Source organism: Brachyistius frenatus, unplaced genomic scaffold, assembly GCF_029030835.1.
Source record: "Brachyistius frenatus isolate BFR_SWC_R1_liver_20210118 unplaced genomic scaffold, ASM2903083v1 Contig_2, whole genome shotgun sequence".
Taxonomy (NCBI): domain Eukaryota; kingdom Metazoa; phylum Chordata; class Actinopteri; family Embiotocidae; genus Brachyistius; species Brachyistius frenatus.
The window spans coordinates 184,978-201,146 of record NW_027210601.1 but is presented as its reverse complement, the minus strand read 5'-3'; the positions used below and the strand labels follow the sequence as shown (position 1 = coordinate 201,146).

The following is a 16,169-nucleotide window of genomic DNA, read 5'->3' as shown; positions in this document are numbered from 1 at the left end:
AGGAAACTTTTGCTGTGTAAGCACTCTTATCACTGTTGCTGTGGTGAGCACAGTTTAAATCGGGAGGCTTTGTGCTTCGAAACAATGATTCAGATCGGATGCGGTTCAAAATACAGCAGCAGAGTGAGTGTTTACGGGTTCAAAATCTTATCTGACACATAATATAGCATTATATATATGAAAAAAAGATAAACATCCCATTTTCACAGAAGTGAAATGTGTAAAGCTGATTGGAAAGAGCTGAAAGCCAACCACATATTCCTTATGAACCTTTCGCTGCGATAAAATCTTTTCGAAAAAGTTGTGAGATCAGCTCATCTTTCTACAGACTGTCAGTGAAGCTTTACGGGCTGGTTTCACATACTTCGAGTAGACACACTGTTGAACTCAAACATTTTAAAGATGCCATCTTCTAGCGAAGGTGTCTGCACCTCAGCATAATATGCAAATACTGAGGCTGCCTCGGGTAAAAGGACGTGCAAGTGTGCACAAGTGAAGACATGATGTAATTGATCACAATTGAATTATTTACATATTCTGATACGCCAAGTCGTAAACTCTTGAATTCAAAAGTCCACTCCCTGCGTGTAAACTCTCAGCAGACGCCTAATTCCAGCTTTCTCGAAACACAGGAAACTCTAGCAGAGGTGCGACCTACGCAAGATCTGACCTAATAATGATAACATCTGACCTCTGAGGTGTCAGAATACAGGAAAAGCCCTACAGACAGTTGCTTGAACATCATTCACCAGAGTGTTTGCAGTCCTTCTGCAGACTGGTAATGACTCCTCCTGCTGGATTTATGAAGAAATGCTGCAGTTATTAACATTTCTCAACTGTATCTGAAATACAGATGTTGTTACACGTTTTTTTTTTTAACGGCTGGTACTACAGAAATGTTGATTTCCGTCTGTTTCAGTGTACAGATATCTTTTTCTGGACATATAGTTTAATTTTATCTTCTGATGACACCTGAAAAGTAAACGTCTCACCAAAACTCATTTGTCATATCTCAACTTTAGACTTTCGGAGGCTGATGTGAAACATCTGTTGATTGAGATGTATGAAAAAAAAAAAAAAAAAAAAAAAAAGACTGGATATTTTTGTTCTCTAATATCCCTTTGACCTTGCATTGTTTAATTAAGTCTAACGAAAATGAGTTATTAACGTAATAAATGCCAATATAGTAAACAACAGGGGCACCTAAGTGACTTTATCACAGATGGTTATTACCTCCAAATTGTAATTAAGTGCAGTAGGATAGCGGTAGTATATTTATTTAGCTTTTATAAGTAGGAAAAGTAGAATTTAAAAAAAAAAAAAAAAAAAAACCATAAAAAGGCGAAATTGAAAACAAACTACATTACCCATAAGTCCAACAGATCCTGCGCAGACGCAGTGCGTCGCGGCTTCATGACGCTGGTTTTTGTCGTCCTAAACCCGGTTACCGCGCTGCCGCGTCTCGTCCCGACAAGCGCTGGTTAAAATACACGTCGCAGTGATGTAGCACAAACCAGCGGGGACTTCAAGCCTGCTGTGACCAGCCGTCGCCGGCTCGCGTTACAAGCCCTCCGGGGGGGCTTTTCACAGCCGTTTTTGTCAACCAGATAAGCCGCCGAGCTAGCGAGTTAGCCACACCGCTAGGACAACAAGCTGGCGTGAGTTTTTTTTTTTTGGGGGGGTTGGGGTGTTTTTTTTTTTTTTTTTTGCGATGTCCCGCCGTGTGTTTCTCTCGTCTCGGCCCGCTCTCTAAACTCAAGCTGCCGGGGCACGTTATCTACGACACCGCTTGTTTGCTGCCGCCGGGGCGTCCAGCTTAAAACAACAACAACAACAACAACAACAACAAACAAAAACAAAAATGTGGCAAAGTGTCGGGCTCACACTGCTGGTCATTGTGGCCACACTTGTCTGCGCGCTGCTCTTCATGCTGTTCGGTGAGTTTCCAAGAAAATAAACCACTTCATAAATAAAATTATATATATAATTTAAAGTTTTATATATATATAACTTCAACTGTTGTCATCGACGTTACCAAACAAGGCCTCGGATCACCTGATTTTGTTAGTGAGCGTGTGAAGTTGCTACGTCAGCTAATCAGAAGCTACCCGATGCTGGCAAAACAAAAGGGAATATTTTTCTGTTAAAAAATAATAATAATAATAATAATTAAAAAAAAATCCTGGCGCTTAAAATGAGAGTTTAAACGAGTCTTCTTCAAATTGAACCCGAACTTTTCCTTTTAAAAGTTGCCTCTGACGTCAGTCAGCTGTATTGGATGTCTTGGGCTTGAGTTTCTATTTTTAAACCCTGTTTCCTTCTCACTGCCTGCTTCTCTTTACAAACTGATTGATATGAGCTTTTTTTTTTAAATTTATTTATATGTTTTTAATTTAGCACCTTTCACACCGGTGGATGCTCCTTTTTTTATATATATATATTTTTTTTTTTAGGAAATCTAATGTTTTGTCGCTGATTTAAAAATCAAAACTTTTGGCAATTTATATTCTGCTTCTTCGGCCTACAAGTGAAGTTTTTACCTGGACGCAACTGATCCAGCTTCTCAGGTCAACCCGTCTCCACTTTTCTGCTTCCAGTATCGGAACCAACTACCAGTGCAATCGAGCCCTAAAATTAAACATCTGTTTATCTGAAAGATAAATATATATATATATATATGTGTTTTTGTCCATTTGGGAGACTTGTTTCAGTTTTTTTCTCTTATTTCCTACCCAGGCAGCCGTAACTTACACATCTCTCTCTCTCATTCTGTACAAATGACGAACAAACGGCTGCTTTGCAACCGGGACTTGAAAAATGCTCCGCGGACGCCGATCATCTCGATAACCGGGGCTGTGCGGGTAAATAACGGTTTCCCTTCTTCGCCCCTCAGGTTGGTACGTAGTCTGGCAGCTCTTCCTGTCCAAGTTCAAGTTCCTGCGTGAACTCGTCGGGGACGCCGGCACCCCGCAGGCCGAAACTCAACCGTCCGAAACCAAGAGCGAACGTGCGGCCGGCGCCCCGGCACGAAGCCGGCCCCGGACCGCACGCCAAAGAGTCGCCTGTCCAGAAAACACCTCGTAGACGGCCACGCACGTGAAACCCGTCTCGTTGCGTGCGATCACCAGAGATTTTGTTTTTGTTTTTGTCACTGACCTGACACTACACACGGACCTGGCAGTCAACCCTCCTCCTTCCTCTTCCTCCTCCTCCTCCTCATCACCGGGACACTTTAAACTGACCAGGCAGACCTCCTGGTTTTAAAGGGAAAAGCCATCTACGTACATTACTGTCCATTTCTTTATGTCATCTGTTGCTATGTTTAATTACGCACAGTCGTATGTCCTTAGCAGCGAGTCTGGTCCTCCGGTTACCCTGCAATCGTCACGGCCAGCTTTTCCGCGAGCCGGCCGAGCTGCTTCCTCTACCGCCTGCGTGTGGAGTGCGACGACGCTCGGTCACGCCGAGAGACGCGTGAATCCTCCCGTGTACATGTTTGCGATGGTGTATTTTTTTTTTTTCTTTTTAGCATACGCGAGTACTACTTTGAACACAGTAGGCGGGTAACTTGTTAAAAAAAAAGAAAAGAAAAAAGAGCTAGCCTCCCGTCATTTCTACAAGAGCAACGATAGATAAACTCAAAACTGACAAAACGAGAGGTTTGTGCAACTGACAACTTTACTTTCTTTAAGTTTTAAAGAAACTTGAGTATCAAAAAAACAACAACGTTTAATGCAATGAGAGGAATGTCCATGCTGTCATTTTGTTGTTTCTTGCGCAGTGTGCTCGACGTATAATGGACTTCCATCCGTGAGGTGGAAACTGATCTTTTTCTTGTAACTTCTGCTTCGACCTTTTATTTTTTTTTTTTTTTTTTATAGATTTATACTTGAAAGCGTCGGGAGAAAGTTTCAAGGAAATGACTGTTGACTGCCCGAGTGACGGCCGAACCCTCTCCCGACCCCCCCGTGCCTCTGTCTGTATCGGTGCCCGTCTCCACGGCATCCACCGTTTGTCACACGGCTTCCTTTTTGGCTGTAGCTTGGTGTCCACTACGGGGCACGTCAAAGCTGACGTCATTATTTATGTATTACAGTTTCCCTCGAGGTTCAGCTCATGTAACTCTTGCACCTTTTTTTTTTTTTTTTTTTTTTTCAGCAGTGTTTTTATTTTATTCCCCCCCCCCCCCCCCGTCAGTGGAGCAGTAGCTTCAAATAAATAATGCCATAAATATATCAGCCTGTTCTGTTTGACTCTTCTGTGGAAAACTCGCTGTTTTTAAGGGATAGATGGTTCAGAGTATTTCTAGCCACTCAGTTTTTATCCTATGTAATAAACATAGAAAATATTCAATGTCTCGCTCCATAGATTCACAATATAACTGGACTAGGCATTTGGAAATTCATTAGAAAGTCATTAGAGCAGAAATGATTTTGTCCGTTGATTAAAAAGTAATCAACTATTTAATCAGTTGATCCATTTAATTATTTCTTTAGGTAAAAAGCAAAGAAGTCTTTTAATTGAGCTTCTCAAAATTTGCCCTCGGGGATTAATAAAGTAACTACCTAACCTAACCTAACCTAACCTAACCTCAAATATGTTTTTAATTAGAATTTTAACCAGGTAAAAAAAACATCCACGTAACACAACGCAAAACACATCGCGTGTATCGTCTCACCACGCCGGACGTATGCGACACGTTTCATGAGGTTTCAAGCATCCTTTGACCTTAAACATCAACTTCCTGCGTCACGGCGAGACATCCCAACTTTGCCGCATCGTCACGGCGACGCCCATTGACAAAGTCGAACGAACGTCTCAATATATCGTCAACTACATGTTCAGGTTATTGTGACCCGACTTTAGGTTCATGTGATCAAGCAGCTCCACGGAGAACTTGAAAGTATGAAAAGTGTCATTTCCGGTGGCCAACAGGGGGCGCTGTGACCACGAGCGAATATTACCCCGCAGGTGTCTTCAGGGCGGGGCTGTTATCATACCTGTGATGTTTGGAGAAGGTAGGTCCATGTACATAACATTTAAAGCAACTCGTAGTTTCATGGCGAGACGCTCAAAATGGCCATCGCGCTACGGGCACACGCGTCGATGAAAACGAATTATTTATACAACTTTTAATCCCAAACATGTTTTCTATCCGTAGAACCTAAATTCAAGTCGGTCGGACAAAATCCCTCGAAGGAGTTCGACAAAGTACAACGTGTCAGAATCGCCCAAAATGGCGACTAAATTCAAAATGGTGGACTTCCTGTCGAGGTGACGTAACGGTGCGATGTCACTTTTTTGTGCGTCTCGGTGCGATACACGTGTCCACCGGATTTGGTGAATTTAGGTAAACGTGGCCGCCGGGGGCATCTCTGTAGGGGGCGCTCTCGAGCCGTTTGGCCACGCCCACTCGCGACTCCACTTGAATACGAAATTTTTCGCCGGGAGACATGTGTTTATCCACTTTCATGAGTTTTTGAGTATGATAAAGCCTCCAAAAAGGCAAATCACTTTACGTAAGGAGAAGAACTACCAAGAACATTTTTTACGAAATACGATAGGGCTTTCGCACCGATACTCGGTGCTCGGGCCCTAATCAGTCACCATTGAACAAGCTCCATGACTCAGTCCATTTCATTTGTAGTCATCCTTAAATAACACATTATGAATTTCCCTTTAGTGCAGCGTTATTTTCAGCCTTGAAACTGTTTCACGGTTTGAACACAAGGTGGCAGTATCGCACTGATGGAAAACAACCAGTTTGAAGTAATTCTACTTCACTTGAGTACAGTATTTATATTCCCTTCGTAGTATTCTAGAAGGAAATAGAGACGCGAGTAGGCTCTGTATTAAACATACTCAACAATTGTAAAATAAAATGCATTTATATATTGATCTGAATTTGGCTTAAACATGCATGTTTAAGTGAAAATAATCTAATCTAACAAAAGTAAATTTTGCTGCTGAAACTTGGCATCTACCTATTTAAATGTATGAATGTTGGACTTAATGGAGTATTTATGGTATTTTGTGGTATTTCTGCTTTTACTGAAGTAAGACATCTCGATACTTTATTTTATACTCCACTAATTTTGAGTATAAAATCACGAGTAAAGATTAAACCTGAAGTCTTTTGTCTGCAGATGTGTTGCAGGGCAAATTTGAGAAACAGTACTTTGTTGAGTTAAGAGGAGACAAAGCAGCCTTTATTTAACTGAAAATTGTAAACCTCTGAAAAGTGCTTTAATTTACCACAGAGATGGCTTCGTGACGTTTTTTTTTTTCTTTCTGATATGCTGAAACAAACAGTGCAGCTGTTTTGTTTTTGAGAAGAGACGATAAAACTAAAAAAAAAATATTAAAAAATAAAGCAAAACCGAGCGTTTATAATGCAGTGAGCTCCTCTGCGAACCAGACTCTGAAACGTTTCGGACCGTGCTGGCGGATTTCAAATTGCTGCCATAAATTACTGCCTCAGACCTCAATGCAGTGAATTAGTGTACTGTATGTATAATCTATACCGAGTCTGTCGAGCTGTGAAAGACCATTTCAGTCTCTGACAAGGCTTAATCCATTTCAGTCCCAAGGGACATTAGCTTATCCCTGAATGAACATACTTAGTGCAATGATTGTAAATGCAAACGGTGACATGGCTTCGTTCCAGTTTTGGAGAAAGTGAGATTTAAAGGCAGCAATGGAGCACAAGTGAGCCCTGCTGTTGTAATAACTATTTTTTTTTCCTTCTCAAATGCGTAATACTTAAAGGTGAAAGCAATAAGTTAAATGTAAAATTGACACTTTTTAAAGTGTAAATATACTGTTGCTGCTGGTTTTAGACTCTTTTCTGTCTCAGCCTGCGATTAAATTCAAATGACCACTTCACTTGTCCTGCACCAAGAACACAGTGGTGAAAAGTAACTAAATACATCTACTCAAATATTACACTGAAGCACAGTGTTGCTCCATTTATTATTTACTTGAGTGCATAGTCGGCTACTGATCGTTCTATTTGCAAGCAAATGTTGGAGTTAATACTTCATTACCTTCATTCTACAACTAGTTTGGAGATTAAGATCATAGACTGAAAATAAAACCACCAAATGTATTATTATTTATTACTAAAGATCTATCAGTATATAAAATAGTGTAAATTATCCCCACCTTCAATTATGAAATATGCTCTTAAACGGGCTGTTTTGCATAATGAGGGCTTTTGCTTTAGGAAATATTAGTGATTTGATAGTAAATTTAATAGTGATGTATCTCTTACTAAAGTAAAAGATTAACGCAGGATTTATGCTCGTGACGGGAGTATTTCTAGGTCGGAATAGATCCGAGAACTTCATCCACCACTGCGGGAACATAATAAAATCTAATTAAATGCAAAGTAGGAGGAAGAGCTGCATTATTTAAAGTTCAGTAATTGATAAATTTCGCTGTGGTATGAGTCAAATGTTCAGAATCCGCTCGTCCAGAATATTATGCCTTCATCATCTACTGGAAACAGATGCAGAAAATTAAGAAACCACCATTACAGCGAATTGACTTTGAGTTGTATTCGTACTAATGATGCCACCTCTCCCTCAGATCTGGCCGAGTACGACTCTGCCTGCAGCTGGAGGCCCGCTCTGAGAAAGAGAGATCCTGCGTAGCGATGGAGCTGTAATTTCAGAGGCTGCAAATACTTCACAGGAAATGATTGTGGTAAGCCAAGGAAATGACATAGACTCTGCAGAGCTCCTCTCGCCCTCTTTTATATACGTGTATTTCACAAAGTGAGAACCAGGACCTCGCTCCGTGCTCCTGTCGCCGGCCGCAGGTATTGCACGTTTACCTCCCCGATGACCTTTCACTGGGTTTGTTTGCCCGCCAGACAGGTGAGCAGCTGACTTTTTAATTGCTGCCGCTCTCGCACATGACTGCAAATTTCCAATCTCGGCAGCCCAACACCTGTCTGTTGTTCCTCAGCTCGACCTAGACAGTGTCTCACGGAGGCGACGGCCCTTCAGCTCTCTTCGTCTCTGCGCCACCTTGCGCAGTGTTGTAATTGTGGTAAACCAGAGACAGTCTTTTGTAAGATGTTTGGCCCGTTGCCTCTGGTGACACAAGCTTCTGCTGCTGTTGAGTTCAGGACTGCATGTTCTGGTCTGAGCTGACGAATTGGAGCTGCCAGGACTGAAATAACTCATTGATTCACCAAGCACTCCCCGGGTCTCAAGCATTAACTATCAGCCAAAAGCTATTTCTCTCACTTGTTTGGAGCCACAATATGTCCCAAGGTGCTATTATCACATCCCTGCAAAGGCAAAACAACAGCTAAACAAAGAGCTGTGGAGGCGAGCTGACGTAGCCCAAGCCAGTCCTGGCATAGTGACACTTTTTAGATACATCAAGTCAAGGGTTTATTATGTATATTAGTTCATTATATTGCGTCCGATATGAATTTAATTAATAGACCAATAACACAACAAGATTGGTCATAAACTGTATAAAAAAACAACAACGGACGTAGCCACCACCGAGACGTCACCCAAAGGTCTCTTGAAGGTTTTGAAGCTCAGTTGCGGGTTGCTCCGACCGCCGCCGTCTTGGCACTGCGTGACTCCGCCTTCCTCCAGGTTAGTCGAAAAATGGGCAGAGAGGTGGTGCGAGGGTGGAGCGGAGGTCCACTTTGTTTGTTGATACTGCATTATCCCCTTCTGTGAAGATTATTCACACATTTTGTACATTTTTGGCTGAATAGAAGGCAACAGATCAACTTCTCTGTCCACCACTTTTTCCAGATTAAATATCCGTCGACAGCAACTTCAGTATTTACGGGCATTCATGGTACCCAGAGGATGAACCGTAATTACTCGGTGATCCTCTTGACACCCCCCCCCTAAACATTATACCTCGCATGTCGTCATTAGCATTTAGCTCAACCTCCTCTCGGCATACATTCCCAGCACGTCTGCAGACTCTTTTTGGGGGGTAAAATAATCAGAAACCAAAACCGCTTCCAGTTTTCGAGCCACCCTGAAAACTTTAAACCCTTCTTTTGTTAACTCCTCCGCCTTTTGGAGGGCAGATTAGCGCAGAATATATCTCTGCCATGGACAGACTCGTAAGGAGGATCCGACGTCTCCGGACTTAACGGTGTCTGCCTGCAAAATGGGAAGCCCTTTTCACAAGTCATTCTTTTCTTCCGCGTCTCCCCAGAGAGCTCAGAGTGGAATGCAGTGAATAATAAAAAAAAAAAACCTTAGATTGCTTGTAAGTGCCAGCCTGTGTGAGCTGGAAGGATTTTTAATGAGATTTTGTGATTGGGAGCTGAAGGGGGCTGGGAGTCTCGCCCTGGTCATTGACATCTCTCTTCTTAACGCAGTACCGTCTATGTTTCTATCTATAAAGCAGCTCCTCCGTCGGGAGAGGCCATATATACTTAGATTATGATGAAAGAGAGCGATGAGGAGGAGGTGAAGACGAGGAAAACACACCGGCTGTTTCGAATTGTATCCCGCAGTCAATCCCGTCCTCTGTACATTTTTAATCGATTCACTACACCGGACCAGAGAAAAATGTGCTGCGGACGATGGTGTCGCTCTGAACAACATGTTTCTCACGGTCCGGAGAACACGCGTGTCAGCCTCTCGTCCTTTACGCGCCCCCATTACCCTCCGTGTGTCACGTCTGACGTCCTACGAGCAAAGTGAAGAATTATTTGGCACCTCTTCCGGCAGAAATCCGTTCAGCCCCGTGTTTCACTGTGATTAGAGGATCCAAGTGAGTCCGATCAGACTTGGAAGTCCAAAACACCTCGCACGGGTCCACGAAGGCACGTGACCCGGTTTGACGAGAGTTTGGGTTACCATAGTTGCACCAAAACAATAACCTGAAACGTGCAGCGTAGCTTTTTATTGAACCACAGAGTCACGCTTTGGCAAAATTAACTCTTCGTTTAGTTCTGTCATTCTCGATCTCAAGGAAAAAGTAGTTTGACAAAACATTTTTTTTCAAACTCAACGTCCCTTCTGAGGCTGAAATGAATGACTCACGAGGCAGTTGAAAGCTCAGGGGGAAAAAAACTAAACATTCAAGCGTTACATACTTCAAATTAAAAGTTCATTCTCGACTTTGGAAAGTAGTTTGACAAAAAAAAAAAAACACATCTCGACTAAATCTTTTTTCTTTTTTTTTGGTCAAACCATGAACTGATGCCAAGTAAACTCAATATTGTAGATGTAGACCCCGACATGCAGTTAAAAGCTCTGGGAAAAACAATACAAATATGTTTGAGAGTTTAGTTAATGAAGACCATGAGAGGCAGTTAAAAGCTGAGGAAGAAAAATTCAATCTACCAACTTTCATGTGGGCGTAACTTTTACTGGAGAATTAAAGTTTGTAAAATTCCTTCTCGGCTCTGGAAATAGACTAACCGAATATGTTTTTGATCTCAGGATCCACTTATTAGGTTTTGTATATTCAACCAGACATTTAAGAAAACGTCATCAGCTGATGAAGAACACGAGATGCCGTTAAAAGCTCCAGAAAAACTACATACAAGATGAATATCTCCGCATTAGTTTTAATATGAAAGTAGAAGCTGAGGGAGCATTTATTTATTTATTTAGGCCGCGGCAGGACATGACAACTGAGCAAACTCCATCCACTTCAACTTCATCTCATGGTTGTCATCAGTGTCTGTCAAAAAAAGCCAGTTTGATATTATTTTCATAATTTCAGTTTTGATTGGGAATAATTCAAATAATAAAAAATGGCTGAAAAATGACAAAATGCTGTTTTGCTGTTGTTTGCAAAAACGTCGTTAATGACCTTCTCGGCGCCCCGTGATGCTTCCCATCTTGGGAATGTTTGTTTTTCTGTCACGAATCTGTTACGTCCGAGCCATAAGAAGACGCAGGCTCACGGTTAAGAACAGTCCTTTACTTTGCGGAGAGTTCAGACACACATCGACACCGACACGATTTACAAGGAAATTTACCGTCACATCCAGCAGTAAGACACATCAACCACATTCTACAACAGTTGAAAAGGGGGAAAAAAAAAACACACAAAAAAAACAGGACATCTCATAAGGTGCTTCATAATATGCAACAGGAATGTTATGAAAACTGTCCACAATGATCCTACAGAGACACCAGTACTGCATCTACATAGATATTCATACCGTAATATAAAACAATCTACACAAAAATAGAGCAAATATGTACAGAACGGGGACTATTTACAAAGTCTAGAACAGGTTTAAAGATGGAGAGCAACATATATATAGATATGTATACTGCAAATATATATATTTATGCCAGATAATGTACAGAGTCTGTGGAGTAAATGTACAGGAGCGGAGACGCATGAAAGTCACTAATTGGCCATTTGCAGCAGCTGTTCCTTGAACTGCTGAGCGTGGTGCGAGAGATCGGTGACTCTGTCCACCATCTCCTGGATGGCAGCCGTGTTTGGGTAGTTCAGGGCGGCCGTTTTGGTCGCGGCCACCACCGTCTTTAACAGGTCGCACAGCACGTTGCTGGAGTTCATCACCCTGTTGGCCACCTCGGGAACCGAGGCCTGCCTGGACAGCGTGTCTCCGATGAAGACCAGTTTGTGGGCGCTGAGGATGACGAACTTGCTGTGCGCCACGAAGATGCGGGGAGGCTGGCCGGCGCCGACGCAGCCGAAGAAGGCGTCCACGGCGCTGAGGAGCGTGACGAAGTGCTGCTCGCACTGCTCGGAGTAGAAGCCGAGCAGCTGGCGGTCCCGGGCGCACACGCGGGCGGCGGGGGAGACGGACGTGGACGAGACCGGGGGGGAGGCCGACGTCGGACCCGAGTGTGAAATCCACTGCGTGATGTCGTTCTCCACGGGTTTGATCACCTCCTGCTCCAGCTTCTTGAACTGATTGATCTGCGAAGGGGGGGGAGGGAAAGGATTTCGATCATCTTCCGACCTCGCTCGCTGAGATGCACCGTGTCCATCTGATTTTACACAGTCGGTCACGTGAGGTCAAAGGGCTCCGAGATATCGCTTTTAATGTCACATTTACCGCAACGATAATTCATTATTTATTTTTTTAAATGTACAAAGTCTGTCTTTTAAAGTCGTTTGTTTGAAGTTGTATTATCATAAAAACATCAGGCTCAACCAAAAACTTGGGGGAATAAAAGATAAAAAAAAAAAAAAAAATCCAAAGCACAAAATCAGTTCATTTCCTTTTCTTAACTTCATGCAATCAAGTATGAGCAAGTGAAATTTTTTTTTTTTTAAATTAAAAAAAATGCTCATTTTATCTTTGCACACTGAGGGAGGCAAAGCTGAAAGTGCTCTTTTGTCTCCCTTCGCTCGTACTCGCCTTTGTGAGGTTAATAACAAGAAATATCTACTGATTTGGGTGTGCTGTTCCTTTTTGTGCCTTCAAATTATTTGCATTTAAATAGAAAATCAGCGATTTGGACCCTTCGTGACATTTTTTTTTTTTTTTTTTTTATAACATAAGAACACTTTGCCCTCAGAAAAGCTTTTTATTGTTTCGGTTCTTTTCACATTACAATCTAAAGTCCAGTCCTCTGCTGTTAAACTAATCAAACTGAGAGTGGATACGGAGAGAAGCTATCTGATGTCGTAATAACGCTGTCAAACATCTACTGAAATAGATATACTGTTGGATAATAAAAAAAAAAAAACACAAAGATGCTGACCAAATAAAACAGTTTTAGCATGTGGAGTAGCGTCAGCTGGCACCGTAATAGACTGCTGCGACTTTTTGCTGTTGGTAAGCTGTTGTTGTTCAAGTTATACGCAAGTAAACTGAGACTAAATTGAGAGTCAACTGGTTGACCGTGAAAGATTTAAGTTACCAAACATATCGAAATGAGTAAATTGGATCACAATATCTGTTACTCTATTTATTTGATTAATTGCTCGGCCCGATGAGGACATACTCATCCTAGATTAAACCTCTGCCCTTTGCTAGATAGGTTTCTTCTGCAGGCAAAACCTCACCTGTTCCTGGCCCAGTTGATTTTGACTCTGCTTGATAATGTTTTCTTTGTCCAACAACTGCTTCTGCTGGCGTTCAAAGTCTTCTTTGCCCTGTGAAGGAAGACGAATCGGTGAGAAACGGCATTCAGACGTACCGGTGTCCGATCTTTGACACATGCTACCTAAATGAAGCTTCCTCTCTGTTGGGTAAAGTCACTAAAAAATATAGTTACTCTGGGAAATGTGATTGATTACATCGTTTCCATAGTTAATTTTTACATCCTCTTGAGTCCTTGACATTTTTTCTATCTTACCTGCAAATGCACGTAATCGTAGTCCTCCATCCAGCTTTTCACGCACTTCTCGCTGTTGTTCATGTTGTCTTTTTCTTGGCTGGAGGGCACGGGGAAGGGCTTGGTCGGGCCCCCGTAGTTGTCGTTATCCGAGGAGGGGGAGGTGAGCGGGTGGCTCGTGTTCTCGTCGGGCGTGCTCCCGACGGTGGAAGACCCGTCCACGTGCGTCCGCCTGAACAGCAGCTCGGCATTGCCGCCTATCGTGGACGCCAGCTGCTTGGTGTCGTCGGGGACGGTCCTGGAGACCATGACGAAGCGGTCCAGGTCGTCGCTCTTGTTGTGGTGCTTCCCGGACGAGGCCAGCGTGTTCAGGGCCCAGCCGCAGTTCTCCAGGACCTGGTAGCTCTGCAGGAGGATCTGCTGCGAGTCCTCCAGGCGTCCCAGCTGCCTTCTGAGCTTGCTGTGCAGGCTGGAGTCCGATAGAGACGTGGCGTTCGCCGCCGCCCCTCTACCGAACACGATGAAGTCCCCCAGCGCTGCCCGCACCCTGTCCAGCACCGTGCGCACGTCGTTCGCGTGGCGCTCCATAAAGGGAAAAGTCCTCCAGTGAGCCGAAGCCGCCATTGAATGTATAGCGCCGACCGAGACGTCCACCGCTTGCTGCAGGCGGTACAACCTCTGGATGGCAGCGTCCAGATCCAGAGCGAGGCGTCCCTCGGAGCCGGAGCCCGTAGAGGACGAGGAGGTGGACATGCTGCTGCGTGTGCTGCCGGTGCTGGAGAACGACAGGCGGTTGACGCCGTCCGTCGCGTCTGCTGCTGCCCGGGCGTCCTGAGCAGGGATGTCGTAGACGCCTTTGCTTCCATCTCTGTCAGCGGGCGAGGTTCTGTGCTGGGAGGGCTGCATGCCCCGGGGGATGTCGTACACGTCCCGCTGAGACCCCGCCCCCGAGTGATGGGCGGGCGGGGGCACATCGTAAATGCCTTCGTTGCCGTTGCTGTGCGGGTGTTGGTGGTGGGCAGGAGGCTCCACGCTCGGGGGGAAATCGTAAGGGCACTCGGGGCTCTGTGTAGACTTGGTGAGGGCGGGCGGGGGCACGTCGTAGATGCCTTCCTGTTTGTGCTTGAGAGGCTGTGGGAAGTCGTAGTTCCCCTCTTGGAGGGCAGGGGTGGTCCTGCAGGGAGGCACCGAGTAGACCTGTGGAGGCGAGGACAATTATTAGGCCGTTTAAAAATCAGCGTGCTTATAATTATTTAATTATTGTGTCATGCGTCAGAACTTTGTCAGGATGGCACAACTGTGGGAAAGCACATTTCGTTTTTTTTAGATTGGTGATTAGAAACCTGGATTCCTGCATGAGGAATCCTTCAGAGTGAACGAGGTTATCAAATCTCCTCCCCTGACTGCTCGTTCAGTCGACTGTGACCGGTATATGAAGGCATGGCCGTGCTCCAGATTGTTTGCGCAGCAGCGCTGCCGTTAGAGATTGAGGAAGTGAAAGGTCCTCTGGCTTGTGTCGATACTCTATTTAAGCCTTAAAGTTTCTGCCTTTGATTTCTTCCTCTACGTGCAGCTTCAGAGTGCAACAAAGCTCTCACCTCCCTCCGACTCGACAGAGCAGAGTGTTTTGTTCTGATGTACACGGCGCAGAGCGCGATGGGAGCGCGGCGGGGTGAATAAAATGGTGGCCTGTAAGTGATTTCCATCAGCCTCGAAATGCGCTCTTTACAGCTAGACAGGCCTGCCCAAAACTGTAATTAGGAACGACGCAAATAACAGGTCCCAGCATATTTCAGGTTATTACAAACAAACTGATGGCTCTCCGCCTGGCCGGGTCTGGTGAAATCTTAGAGGGGCTGGAAAGAGAAGAGTTATGTCCTTGACGTATTTTTTTTTCTTTTTTTCTCCCCACTGGAGAGTTCAGACACGGAGCCACACTCATAGAGTTTTGGTTAAACTCTACTGGCAGGCAAAGCTGTCATTTGAGGCAGCCACAGGAACGCCGTAAATATGACATTTGACGTATTAGTCATTTAATATAGACAATTAAGAGACATACGAGGAACTGTATCAATAAACATTTTCCGGACGTTAGCGGCTTTTCTTAATGCGGCTTTATTCGACTAAAACAAATCAAGCCCTTTTATTGTGTTTAAGCTCGAGTAGTTGTTGGTTCATTTTCTCTTACCTCTTGTGAAGGAGGTATGTCATAAACGCCTTGTGACGGGGGAACATCGTACACTCCTTGGTTTCTGGCTCCCCCGTGCTGACCAGGGTAGATCTGACCGGGGGGAATATCATACACCTGAAACACGGAAGACATGTGAGACAAACGCTAAATATTTGGACAAAACAATCACAGAAACAACTAATTCAGTCAGTAAATTTACTTGATGAGATTTGACTTTTTTTTGTTGGCAGCCTTTCATTTTGTAGCTCTACTTCTTTTGTTTCTGGCCTCCAGGGGGCGGCATAATTGTGTTTCCGACCAGTAGTCGCGTTCTTTTTGCTCAGTTTTTGGTCTCCACCATCTAGTAGGGGAAATATCTGTCTCTTCAGCTGCTGAATGCTCCACCATGATAACCAGCCCGTCTCGAACTTTGCCTGTGTGGCTGTTTGGTAGCGTTTAGAGATTTTGAAGCTGAAAATTACAGCTTCAGAGCGGTGACAGCAAACCAAAAACAGTGAGATGTAGACTGGAGCTGACACTCACGATATAAAGCTCTGTAAACCCAAAGGGAAGTGCAGTTTCAGGCGATAATTTTCTGTATCGTTATCACTGTAAGCAACCCATGTTGTTTTCACATCATCATTATTCTAAGAATGTTGATTATAGACCCTTTAAGAAATCCAATATACCAAAAAGTACTTGCATTCACTGTATGGCACGAACGT

The 16,169-nt window shown here is 43.9% G+C and overlaps 2 protein-coding genes and 1 long non-coding RNA gene across 4 annotated transcripts in view; 2 read left to right on the top strand and 1 right to left on the bottom strand.

Annotated features, from left to right (window-relative positions):
* The first annotated feature begins 1,409 nt into the window (after positions 1-1,409).
* On the top strand, positions 1,410-4,231 carry LOC138617011 (uncharacterized). Its single transcript, XR_011310635.1, has 2 exons — positions 1,410-1,658; positions 3,882-4,231. It is a non-coding gene; the product is annotated as an uncharacterized lncRNA (long non-coding RNA).
* On the top strand, positions 1,678-4,231 carry smim13 (small integral membrane protein 13). The gene is made up of 2 exons (XM_069691643.1): positions 1,678-1,937; positions 2,894-4,231. The coding sequence occupies exons 1-2, from the start codon at positions 1,862-1,864 to the stop codon at positions 3,082-3,084; spliced, it is 267 nt and encodes an 88-aa protein (XP_069547744.1). The 5' UTR covers positions 1,678-1,861; the 3' UTR covers positions 3,085-4,231.
* Positions 4,232-10,908: 6,677 nt separating this feature from the next.
* Positions 10,909-16,169, bottom strand: part of nedd9 (neural precursor cell expressed, developmentally down-regulated 9) — a 57,523-nt gene continuing 52,262 nt past the window's right edge. For both annotated transcript variants that reach the window (XM_069691631.1, XM_069691623.1), the window contains 4 exons: positions 15,463-15,579; positions 13,296-14,471; positions 13,003-13,092; positions 10,909-11,907 (listed from right to left, as the gene is read on the bottom strand). In XM_069691631.1, coding sequence (XP_069547732.1) covers positions 11,368-11,907; positions 13,003-13,092; positions 13,296-14,471; positions 15,463-15,579 — 1,923 coding nt within the window. In that variant the 3' untranslated portion in view covers positions 10,909-11,367. The remainder of the gene's footprint in view (positions 11,908-13,002; positions 13,093-13,295; positions 14,472-15,462; positions 15,580-16,169) is intronic.